This window comes from Primulina eburnea, chromosome 13 (genome assembly GCF_022965805.1).
Source record: "Primulina eburnea isolate SZY01 chromosome 13, ASM2296580v1, whole genome shotgun sequence".
Taxonomy (NCBI): domain Eukaryota; kingdom Viridiplantae; phylum Streptophyta; class Magnoliopsida; order Lamiales; family Gesneriaceae; genus Primulina; species Primulina eburnea.
The window spans coordinates 26418490-26432089 of record NC_133113.1 but is presented as its reverse complement, the minus strand read 5'-3'; the positions used below and the strand labels follow the sequence as shown (position 1 = coordinate 26432089).

The window sequence follows — 13600 nt, the reverse complement described above, 5'->3', positions numbered from 1 at the left end:
GTTAGCAGGATCAAACTCGTAAAATGCAACTTAAATTTGACAGCATTCAGAGACTAACTTGTCATAATAAACTAAAAAAACAAAATCTTTCGAAGATCAAAAGCTTAGTTCATCGTAGGAGATCAAGAAGTTAGAAGGAGTAATAGTGAAAAATTACAAAGAGCTTCATCAAGTAAAATCTCATCAGGGATTGCTGCGTTCAAAAAAGAAATAACAAGAATCAAATGTGGATCAAAGACGACAAAATGGAAGACAGACATCTAGGTCCACTTCTGGCCATCCACTTTCTCAGCTTAACGAGCTCCAAGTTATACAAGTGGCGATTCACACATACAGAGAAAAACAATCAGATCACATAGTTAATGCCTCTGGAGGTTTTAGGTATACAGACATTAATAAAGCATTGATCACACAGTTTAGTCAAAATTCCCAAGGAGAGAATGGAAGGGAATACTTACAGGATACATTTATACAATTTGTCAGAAAAACCGTAAGTAAAAATGCTGCATCTATATCTTTATATCAAAACATCAACTGAGAGTACAAACACTGTCCATATGAGATGATATATGTTATCAAATACCTCTGAATTCGGTGCATTTCACCAATAATCATTACAAGAACATAATCCATCTTTAAAATGGTGAAACCTCTTACTATCTCGTGCAATAATTTCCCTACCAACTATACTTGAGATAATTTTAAATGCATTGTGGCAATCCCCACAAACACGAAGATTCTTAATTATTCGCAGAGGGGATCTAGCTGGAGTGGTTAGGAAACCTTGTGCAGCAGCAAGTCTCTCACTATGAGCCATAAGAGCTTCCTCCTTAGCTTCTATGTCAACATCATGGAGCACAAATTTAGTCTCTGGAACATAACCCACCTCCTTCATTTGCTGCCTCAGTCCCCTAAGCAATCCGTAGATCCTTTCATGATCAGGGTGAGATCTATCACCTGCTCTATATTCGTGGACTCTGCTTCGAACCTCTAGAAGATTTTGACCGCTTAACTTCTTCCTCTCTTTCTCTTTTGCAAGGTCAGCGGCATTTATTGGTATGAGGCCCTCTCTTGATTGCTCATTTAGGCGGGACGGGTCCAAAAGCTGCACAATACCAGCACATCGGTCTCCAAGTTCCATATTTCCATGCATTCTACAGAAATTCATCAAGGTTTCCCAAATTTCTACTCCGGGTTCAACAGGCATTTTTTCAATGAATTCCAAAGCTTCATCCAGGAATCCTGCACTTCCAAGCATGTCCACTATGCCAACATAGTGCTCAATCAAGGGAACAATTCCATAATCCTTGCTCATGGATTCAAAATGCAGCATTCCTTCAACAAAGTCACCTATGGCACCACATGCAGAAAACACCCCCAAAAACATCTGGCCATCAGGTTTCAGCCCAGATTTTTTGAATTGCTCAAACAAATAGATGGAATCTTCTCCATGATCATTCTTAGCAAGCCAGTATATCAAAATGTCCCAGGATGTCAGATTTCGTCTGGGCATTTTGTCAAAGACGTCAAATGTGTCAACCACGGAACCACATTTAGAGTACATCTCGAGAATCTTATTGAATATTCTAACTTCAGGATGCGGCATTGACTTCAAGAGATGATCATGAACAGATTTGGCCTCTTCCAAAGCCTTATTTTCGCCGCAGACCTGCATCAAAGCCAAGTATCTAGGCAGATCAATTGTGATACCCTGCTGTTCTAGCTGTCCCAAAAGTTCTACTGCTTCCTTAAGTTTTCCTTCCTTGCACAACTCATCAAGATCCTCAGATTTGCTCACGGGCAGACTCTCTTCAACAATTCCAACTGACCCTTCATTTAAATTACTTGCTACTTGAGAATAAACTATTCCGCCAACTTGAGACTCCCTCCAATTCTGTTTATAGTTTCCTGCACTGGAGTAATAATCCCCACCCCCAGTCTGCTGATACCTTCCAAAGTAATTGCCACTGTAATTCTGCTGAGATAACTCCATGTTCCCGGTAAAATGATTTGGCAAATTCTGCTGCATTGATGTTTGGCATCGCCCTGAAAAACCCCCCTCGAACCCCCCCTGTCCATTTATTCCACTGGGTTTTTGCATTCCCACATCAAAGTGACCCGAAATTACCTCATTCCTCGAATTCCCGTGCGCCAAATTCCCGTGAAGGTCACTATTGTAGAGCCCATAATCCCCGGTTGAGCTATGGCCATGGTTAACTCCATCCAAATTCGAATCCAAACTACCACTGTTCCAATGACTACGAAACCCATTTTGAGGGACATTTCGCTCGTAAGAAGGTGGAAAATCACCAAGCTGCCCATTTGGGTTATCCCCTTGAAACCCATTAGGGCTTCTGTTTTGCTCAACCCCACCTAAATTCCGACCGTAAAAAAGATTGTCTTGATTGCCATTTTCGTAACCTTGCCAATTTTCTGTAATAACCCCTTCGTAATGATTGTGAAAATCTGTTCTTTCAGCAGCTGTGGAAAGATTTCTAACCAAATTAAAGGATTCCGTCAAAGAACTAAGGTTTCTGACACTACTTACGTGAAATAGACGCATGAGAGAGTTGAGGGTGGCGGGTGAAGGTCTTCTAGCGTACATTTCGGCGTCGCGAGTCTGGCCGCCTTGTTCACTGGGACGCCGGTCCTGTTTTCTACAAAGGAGATGCGACGACCGAACTGAATGGATCGGATCAAATCCTCAAACCAAAAATCTGTGATATAGCCCTAAGTCCATGTAGCCCTAACGACCTATCCAAAGCCCAAAACATGGAATTAATAAGACACTTCTCTCTTTGATAAAACTAATGTCATAACGAGGTCTTCCTTAATCTGAAAAAGAGCATGTTATTTGTGAGGCGATCTCACAAGTCTTTATCTGTGAAACAGATCAACCATATCGATATTTACAATAAAAGTTAATACTCTTAGCACAAAAAATAATAATTTTTTATGGATGACACAAATAAGATATCCGTATCATAAAATACGACATGTGAGGCCGTCTCACACAAGTTTGTGTCTTCGGAAAAACAGTAGACAAATTGAATTAATTGTTAGCATTTCAATCATATTAGCCTACATAATTTTACCTCTTCAATAATATTTATCGTCGGATGAGCTTCATCGGAAAAAAAACTTAATTTATTTTTTGCTTGATTGTTCATGTTTTTCAATTTATCACGGTTAGAAAACCATGAGAAAATTCATAGTTTACATATTACAATTTATAGGATTTCATACCTAAAAGTCTCTTAAGTTTTCTGGTTTTTTGGACATGTTTGATGATATGTTGATTTTTTTATATAACTAATGTCTGATTACACGCTTTATAGTTGGAGTAATTATATAAACAAGATATGTTTTTTTTTTTTCGAATTAATTATTTTTCTTTAATCTAAAATTTTAAAAATATAGATAAAGATAAGAAATATTGTTAAAATGCTGATAAATATATATGATTGAAAGATTTAAAACCTTAAGGTTATTTTAGGAAAATATAATAAAAAAACGAATAAAGTTGAATAATGAGGGGTATAATTGTGTTATTAAATAGGGCTTCACCAATCAATTAAAAAAAGTTAGTATGGAGACATCAACTTTAAAATATAGCATAGATGTATGAAAATAATGGAAATGAAAGATATATCTCGGGACTAAGTTGAAAGCTTCTAAAGGAGGATTTATTCTAGATGGCTTGGGAGTAGGGATGTAAACGATCCAGACCAAACCAAACAGTATCAGGTTTGAGCTTGGTTTGTTTAAGATTGTTTGAGCCTCGAGCTCGAGTCGAGCTTCTATTATCAGGCTCGAGTTTGGTTTGTATTGAAATTACTGAGCTCGACTCGTTAAAAGCTCGTTTAGCATTTTAATCAAGCCAGACTCGAGATTGATTCATTAATAGCATGTTTAACAAGCTTTGCTTGAGCTCGTCTCGTTTTCGAGCTCGATAAGCATAGAATTGAGCTCGAGTTTGAGTTTAAATCGAGCTTGTTAAAAATTAAATATATCTGTAAACTAATTTTAAATCAGACATAAAAATGTAAATTCATTCATAAATAACCAAAACTACACAAATATGAGCTAAAAAAAACATAAATCAGTATATTATTTGTGGGGACCCGGACGCTAATCACGTTCTAAATCATAATGATGACTAATTAATCAATTAGTATAAACAGGTCTAATTTTTTTTTCCTTAAATTACACAGCGGAAACGTAATGTAATTAAATTCAAATTACATATTATACATAATCTAACAATTATGGTATGATCTACATAGTCCAACTAACATGTTCGTGCTGAATCCTAAGTTGCTTCTGAAGCCCGGATCTCCACGCTATCTAGTCCAGCCTCGTTCTCTTCTTGACCCTTATCCTGTCCCACCTGTTGTCATGCACACATACAAACAAGACAACAGCCGGATAACTCCGGTGAGATATAAATATCCCAGTATAAATCATGTATACATGCCATCATATAAACAATATAAAAGCATATATTCCCTTCGACGTAGGGGGGAGGCTCCTTGTGCGCGGTGAGCCCGGGGTTACCATGATTTACCTCCTCTCACATACCCGTCGGGCAGGGTGTGAGGGGCGCCCGGGGTGAGCGATTTCACCTTTTGGAATAATATAAAAGCATATATCAAAAATCATATTATATATCAAAATCATGATATCAATCCATAACAAGAATAATCATATTCTATACATGTACCCTAATCCGGAACATAATTCAATATCCAGAATAAATTCTATTCTAAACATGTACCAATATCAGGAACATACTCAATATCAAGAATAACTCCTATTCTAAACATGTACCAATATCAGGAACAGCAAGGAACATGAACCATATTCAGGAACATAATCAACATCAATAAATATAAATTAATATAATCGTCACTCAGACTCGTGACTCCACGTTTTAGACTAGACTCAATCCTAGCCTAGGGATCCCGGTTTCCAGATGTGGTATTCCTATATCGACCAACAGTAATAGAAAAGACTCCAGTTCTATCCACGTCGATATAACCAAACATCCAGTGTCCTGACCTAACCGTCATGGACTGTGGTCCTATCACCAATATCCTGTCCTGTGACAAAGTGCAATGGGCCAGTGACGAGTCCTCACTATCCGGCCCTTCTGTCACAAGATGAAATGTCTACGACTAAGTATATCCGCTTATGACTCAAGACATACATTGTCTATAAATCCATAGACCAAAAATATCAATCGTATTCAATTGCAAATAACAATGCAATAAAATAAAGTATGTGATTTAGGAAAACTCGAGTCAAACCTCACTCAAGTTGTGCAATCCCAACTCAACATTAATTTATACATTTATCTTCTCGCTCAGAAGAAGAAGAAGAAGAAAAAGTCCCGACTCTATCTCGGTCCATTCCCAAATCTGGTAATAACAATATCGAACAGATATAATATCAATATTCAACTCAATTCAATACATGTTCTGATTAATATTCAAATCGAAATATATGCTGATCGATATCCAATCAAGATACACTCTAATCCATAACGACCATATCACTATAAAATCGAAATCACTACCGAATATGTTCAATATCAATCAACTGATGTTTCGACGGTATAACAATATAGTCTCGATAACCCCGTCAGTCCAAACATCACAGATATAATACCGAAACTCATAATCAATATCGATACTAGTCATAATCTCAATAACCATACAAATCTGATATGAATTCTTAGTCAAATCGACTCCAAAAATCATAACAATTACATAATCAATATGTTCTTCAACCTGACTTTGATTCTATGATGTCTAACATGACAAGAACATCATATACGAATCTTATTCAATTCTGATAGGAACTCCAGTTGTAGCCTACGTTGATATGAATTCTTACGTCCAGTTGTAGCCTACGTTGATAGGAACTCAATATTGAAGTCGGATTCGAAATTAAAGGGATGGATTGCTCGTATCCTCAATTTCCCTTGAAGCTTCCCTCGGTTTCCCTTCTCGATTCTGAGGGAAGTTTCTTGTATAGTCATATATATATATATATATATATATATATATATATATATATATATATATATATATATATATATATTTATATATATATATATATATATATATTTATATATATATATATATACACGCTGCTCCTCACAAGCCAAGTGGCGAGTTTACATAATGCATGCCTGGCGCATATGCGCGCCTCAATCCGGCGCATATGCGCCAGAGCTTCTGTCCCATATTGTTGGCTACTGGAGTGCTCGCGCATATGCGCGAGACTTACGGTCTCGTGCATAACCCAACTCGCGCATATGCGCGCCTTCCACTGCGCATGTGCGCCAACTTCTCTGCCAAGCTCGCGCATGTGCGCCGTTCACATCGCGCATATGCGCCGAGCACTTCCTCAGGCTACTGGACGTTCCGCGCATGTGCGCGCATTCAAGCCGCGCATGTGCGCGCATGGTTCTGTCTTCCTCGCGCATGTGCGCCCATACAAGTCGCGCATATGCGCGGGGATTCTTCCTTACACCTCGTGTCAAATCTTCATTCGACTCTCCCGGTCTGATCCGTTCCGTTTATAATTACCTTGATGCATCAATAAATCGTTTCAGATTAATTTCATATTACGGTAATTACACCGAAATCATTTCAGGTTACGGTAATCAAATTCTCGGGCCTTACATTTCTCCCCCTCTAAGATATGATTTCGTCCCCGAAATCACAACAATCTACTCTTACTGTACCGATAATCATATCAGATCTCAAATCAGATACAAGAAGGAGATATACAGAATATGCAATAAGTTCATATCAATCACATCACTCGTGATAAAATCAATGACACACTATTGGCTATACCACATCCGTATATACCAATCAACAACTCATAACAATCAATATCCCAGTCAGAGATATACTTAATCTTCGGTTTCAACTACCAACAGTCATCATCCGACGTTCTGGCTTATTAGTTTATGTATTCTGAGCTATCCTCCTTTCTTCTGAATCAGTTTCATTTCCTTTATCAGATCACTGATCTTAGCAAATTTGCTCTCAAGCATCACTGTAATATCATTCCCATAAGAAGGAAAATAGCAGTTTTCACTGTACAATACTTCAACTCAAGCTATTTCAATACTCGTTTAGTAGCTATTATCGTACAGTAGTTCAAAGGTGACAATGAATCATGTCAACTAGTGCTATAATCCAGCACTACATTTCATGGATATCCTCCAGTATCAGGATAGTTCACTCTGACTATCCGTCAATCTATAAATTATAGATGAAAAATCATGTTATACACTCGGCCAAAAGTATAAAATCAAACGAAAATCACGGTCTGATATAATCAATTTTGGCATTCAATACGATCTGACCTTTTTTCTGACATATCTCTCCGTCGTCTGGTCATATTTTTACATCACCCTGTACAATAGAACCTATACAGATTTGAACAATCGTTCAATCATATCCACTATCTTGGAAAGATTACAGTAGTGTCATCACACAATCCATAGAAATGTACTCCCATTTCTATTTAGAAATCAATAATCAAGATCAGTAATTTAAAAGTTTCTATCTGTCTGTCTTCATCTGTCAGCGATTTAGACATTTCAATACAAATTCTGACATAACTGATTCCATCTGTTTACTTCAAAACTGTCTATTTGAATTATCACACATTTTCTGTTACCAGAATAGTACTGAATCTACTATTCTGTGCATCTGACAATACCTGTCATTTCTAATTCGAACATCTGACACAAACAAATCAGTTAATAATATAAATTAAAGAAAATACCTACCTGGTATTCGGTTCTGACTATCAAAATCAAATTCTGGACAGTCTGATCAAACTTCTGAACTGCTTTAATTTTCAAAATCAGTTCTGACTCGACTGAACTGTATGTAAGCTCAACGGTTCATAACAATCGATATCAAACACGGATTCAGAATGATAACAATATCAGATCAGATTCAGAATATCAATACACAATACTGATTTAATAACTGCATAAAATGCAATTTCTGACATTTCGAAAATTCTGCCATATTCAATGTCGTTCTCAGCCACTGATCACGGTCTCACAGTGCTACAATCAATCAGGATACTATCTTCAGATATCACAGACTCTGAATACAATCTGTTACAATTGAGATTCATATCCGAACAATTCTGTATACACACTCTCAGTACCCAAAATATTCAATACAGCTGTCAACTGTCCGATTCAATCAATCATATGCCGCGAATATATCAAAATATCATAGATAAAACGAGCATATATCATGAGAATATCTCTGAATATCGGATTTATCAACCCATAATTGGAACTGAAGTATATTCCAGAGAAACACATAATCAGATGTAACTCTAACCCTTCAGGTAATAAACCTTTCAACTGATATCTCAATTCTCTCGATTCAATCAGTATCAGTCTATAAGAAATTCTAGAAAGAAACCAGTACCTGGAATCACATCAAGGCCGAAATCACTCTCCCTGATACAGGACCAACATGAAATCTCATCTGCCAGCCTATAGCAAAATTCCTGCTACTAGTAAATCAATCCTGATAGGCTTAGCTTCAGTCATCAACTGAACACATAAGGAATTACTCCATTCCTTTCGATAATCATCGAATCTTATATAATACGGATTTCAAGGAATTCAAAATCAAGAATCCTTACCGTATATCATTCATTCTTTGGCCATTTCAGGTCCAAATCTTACCATTTCCTGGCAAGACTCTATAATAGCTCGGTACTTGTTCGATATGTCAATATCAATCATGCAGTCATCATCAGACAATACAAGTACAAGATAGTCTAACTCAATCTCATTCTCAACTTACTGCAGTATATGATATATCACAGAATATCACTGATATCAAATTTCTTTCCCCAAAAAAATAAGGAATCAAGACTACAGTAAATACAGACTCAACAGGTACAATGTATATCAATGCAACTCAGTCAAAGATAATCGTAAAGAATGCATTAGTATATATCAATACATATGCAATCTAATCATAAAAGACCAGTATATGTAACTGTATCATCAAGTGTGTCCTGGATCTGTTTCTCGATCACCACCCCCAGATGATCCTGCTCCCTGAAATCTTCGGGCACCTTTCTGTGGACAGACTCTACCAAAGTGTCCTTGCTGTTTACAGAAGTTGCACCGACCAGTCACTCAGTGGCATAGCTCCGGGGAATGTCTCCCACCGCAATTCCTGCAATAAACTCCAGTATAATTCGGACTAGAGCCACTGGAGCTAGATGAACCGCTCCCAAACTTCTTGAATTGCTTCTTTTGAACTTTCAACATCTCTTTCTTTCCACCACTGCTACTGCCAATCTCGATTCTGGAAGGCAGTTGTTGTGGTATCGGTGTTGGAAGAACATATGAAGCTTCCTTTTGTCTCATTAGAACGGTTTCTGCTCTTCTGGCTCGATTCAGAGTATCAGTAAAATTACTCGGTTGTTTCACAGTTACCAAGGTGCGTATTTCTGGATTCAAGCCCTTGATAAATGTTGCGTGTTTTCACTACCGCAAGTATACGGTGTCAAGTTTTAGTACTGTATGAGTACAGATATCGATCCCACGAGGAGTAATTATTCAAAGTTGTATATTAATTACCATAATTGACATAGCTCAACTTTATTTAGACAAATCGAATGGTTGGTTTGTAATCAAGTCAAATAAAATAGTAATTACTGTAATTCTAGCACGCCGTATAGAATTCACTGAAGAAATAAATCTAGAGATATGATTTCGTCTGACTTCCCCTATGCTAAATCGGCATTAACTAACATGTTATTAAATTGCATCGCATTTATAACCAAGAACTCGCATTGTTTCTACTCCCTCTGTCGAGTGATAAATAGAACTGTATTACCTATTACCGATTTTAATATGTCTATTCAAAATCAAGCAACACGTAATAAATGCAACCAAGGTCCTTTTATGGATTCGTCAGAGTTATACGTCTTTTGCACGTTATAAATATCTAACGATGTGATTTCTCCTGTCCTAATTTCAATCCCCTCTTTCGAGTGTTAGATTTTAATTATTCAATCAATCGAATTATGGCCAGTAATCCAAAAGCATTAATCACAAGAAATCACAAATAAATACGACGAATTAATTAGATGAAAAGTTAAAAAGTCAATAACATAGGTTCAACCAAGACTACATCAATCTCTAGAAAATGGAATTAGTTCATATTCGTGATTAAATCAATACAAAACATGTTTGTAATCATAAAAAACGTAAAAGTAGGAAACCGAATTAAGAACGTGTTGGCGAGAGGTGGAAGTGCGTCTCCGTGTCCGGATTCAGCGTCTTCTATCTCCGTTCTTCGCGTCCCGTACTCCGTGTGCTCTCGCTTTTCCTCTTTTTTCCTCGAGTGGTATGACGGCTGTGCTCCAATATTTCCGAATGCCCTTTAAGTCCGCGCGAAAACCTATTTTAATTTCAGACGTCGCGCTGCGCGCATATGCGCGACACAGACTCGCGCATATGCGCGGGTTTCCTGGAGTGGGCTTCCTTCTTGCGCGCATATGCGCGCCATGAGCGGCGCATATGCGCGCTGCTCTCTGGATGGGTCGCGCATGTGCGCGACCTTGGGTGGCGCATGTACGCGATGCTGTGGACTCGCCCGTTCTCTTTCTCGCGCATATGCGCGCCATGAGCGGCGCATATGCGCGCTGCTCACTGTATGGTTCGCGCATGTGCGCGCTTTGGGAGGCGCATGTGCGCGGGTGCTTCTGCATTCCATTGCTCGCTTGGCTCACATTTCTTCTACTAGGCACCATCTTCGCTCCTTTTCACGCCCTTTCAGTGGCTTCACCTAAGTTCCTGCGATCACACCAAAAATAACAAAAAACGCGTAATTCCGCCCGGAAAGACTAACAATCTATATGAAATATAGGACTAATATAAGTGCATAAAATGCACTTATCAAATCCCCCCAAACTTAAACTTTTGCTAGTCCCGAGCAAAAATAAAACTAAAAATAAGACTGCAGACTCAAGCAAGAAATAAGCACTAACAACTATAGTCATAGATATGCAAAAAATGACAGTGGCCTCAGATTCATTTATTTTTATGTGATTCATATTTACTTGAGAGTCACGTGCGTGTGTGGTATGTCAATGTTTACCTACCTCATCGAATGCTCAAATAGATTCACAGTGCCAAATCGCCTCATAAACTTAAGAAGTCCTCAACTCGGTGCAACTTACACTTCATTAAAACACACATTTACTTACACAGATCACAAAGGACTTTATTGGTGATTGTTTGGCTCAAAAGATATTCATCACAAGTATACCAAAGCTAAAGTCACACAATGAGATGCTTAGAGGCAAATGATTAAAGTCTATACTTATTAACCATGTTTATCAGGTATCCATAGGCTTGATTTGAACAACTTTTCTCCACTAGTATATTGGATAAATGTGACAAGGTTAATAGGTCTTGTAGGCTTGTAACGTTAGGCTACGGCTCATGGCTACAAAAAAGGTGTGGGGATCAAAATTTCAGAGAAATATTTGAATTCATCACTTTCACCCATTTATTGTTTTCTTTTCATTCATATCCATCATTTCCCACATGCTTTCTTTCTCACCACTTTTGATTAATTTTTTTCATTGTTTTTTTCTCTCTTTATTTTCCCTTTTTTTTTTCTTTGAACTTTCTGTACATTCAATTTTTCTCTTTTTCTTTTCAAGGAGTGTTTGAATCATTCCAACACCAATGAACTTATTTCTCTCAAAACTTAGGTAGGATAATAAGTGTATAAGCTTCATTAGGTAGTTGTTTTGGGAAGTAGAATAAATACAAGTGGGGGCTAATTGTGTGTCATTGACACACACCACTTGATAGCAAGCTCAAAATGGGACACTAGGGATATTTCATGTTCGTTAGGTAGGCTCGAAGGCTTGAACGGTTCCAAAGATCGCCTAAATCATTCCTATGTCACATATTATCCGTATTTCGCCTCGAAAAGTGTCCAAACAAGTTCTAGATTCCGTCAATCCATTAGTCAACTCATACAAACCAGTCACATGCAATTTTCAATCAAAAGGATATATGATATAGGTGCACAAAGAAAAGTTAAGCATCTCAAAAATTTATTCGAAGCTCGATGGGCTAACAATTGATAATGAGCAAAGAATATAGGCCCCAAAGATATTGCGAAAGAATGCCTAGATCATTTCTGTGGTCGCAAAAGTGTCAGTTAATGTCATGTAAGGGTTACTAAAATCAGACTTCTCTTGTTTAATTGGCATCACAGGCACGCAAATAGTCTCTGAGCACCAACAATATCAACAAACATGACAGTGCAATAAAATGTGACTCCCAAGTAATAACGAATACATTCATGCTTCAGACTCTCGATTTTATTTTCATCATCGGCCTCACAATAGCTTATCCATGACTAGTCCTAACAATTCTAACATGTAATGAAAATAAATAAATGATATTTTTGTTTTTTTTTTATAACATAAAAAAATAAATGAACATCAAAACCAAAAATTAAAGCAGAAATTCAAAAAAATCAACTCAGATCGACTCATCTCAAATCAAATAATCAAATCACCCCTTTAAACTTAAAACATGCATTGTCCTCAATGTATAATCAAGAAAAAACGGGACAATCATACCTCACACGACGAGCGTCAGTGCTCGCCGTCATCATCATCAACGTCCTCATCCATGTGCTGGGGTGGGGCCTGCGGTGGAGGTCCTGGATACTGTGGTGGTGGATACGGTGGTGGCCAAACAGGTGTCTGGGGAAACATGGGATCATCTGGACCTAAAGGCGGGAACCGCTGAGCAAGGACGGACGTGAAGTCCATCATATAACCCATGGCATAGTCTGTGCGGTACTGAAGCGAATACAGCACCTGGCGCTGCTCAACTAGTAATCTCCTCTGATCCTGCATCTCAAGCTCTAGTCGTCTCAATGTGTCTCCCCTGCGCTGTCGGCCCCCCTCAGGTGGTGGTGGCAGTGGTTGAAGCGGTGCCTGTGGCAGGTCCTCGTCATCTGAATCAACGGGGGGCATATAAGGCGCAACGATGGGAGCCTTCGGTTTGAGAACTTGCTCATCGGGCGACCAAGCAACTCCGGCATGTCTGCATAGGTCGGTGACAATGTGAGGGCACGGGAGGGCGACCGCGGCTAATCCTGTGCCTGCTCTCATGATCGAGCCATATATCAATCTTCCCAAGTTCACAGATTTGCCCATCAAAATCGCAAAGACAAGCGCGACCTTGTCTTTGGTTACGTCGTGGTAATGTGAGGATGGGAGCACTCGAGCCAACACGAATGACGTCCACGCACTTGCATTAGGAGTCATCTCGGATTTCTTCAGTGAGATTGGACCACTCGCGCTTATCTTCCATACGGCGCCTGCCTGACATACAGTCCGGATTACCTCTGAATAATCGACCTCGTCGTCTAAGAATGCACTGTACTCGTCCTCTTCAAGGCTCGGCATCTGATATATCGTATTTATCGTCTAAGAATCAAACGATACCAATTTTCCTCTCACAAGTACCTTTGAGTCATCATGTCGT

At 38.5% G+C, this 13600-nt stretch overlaps 1 protein-coding gene across 1 annotated transcript; it reads right to left on the bottom strand.

The window, feature by feature from the left end:
- Positions 1–491: 491 nt before the first annotated feature.
- On the bottom strand, positions 492–2766 carry LOC140808906 (pentatricopeptide repeat-containing protein At4g32450, mitochondrial-like). The gene has a single exon (XM_073166250.1). The coding sequence runs from the start codon at positions 2603–2605 to the stop codon at positions 602–604; it is 2004 nt and encodes a 667-aa protein (XP_073022351.1). The 5' UTR covers positions 2606–2766; the 3' UTR covers positions 492–601.
- Between the last annotated feature and the right edge of the window lie 10834 nt (positions 2767–13600).

Excerpts from the sequence above, each read along its gene's own strand:
- LOC140808906 (XM_073166250.1), bottom strand. The coding sequence starts at position 2,605 with ATGTACGCTAGAAGACCTTCACCCGCCACCCTCAACTCTCTCATGCGT.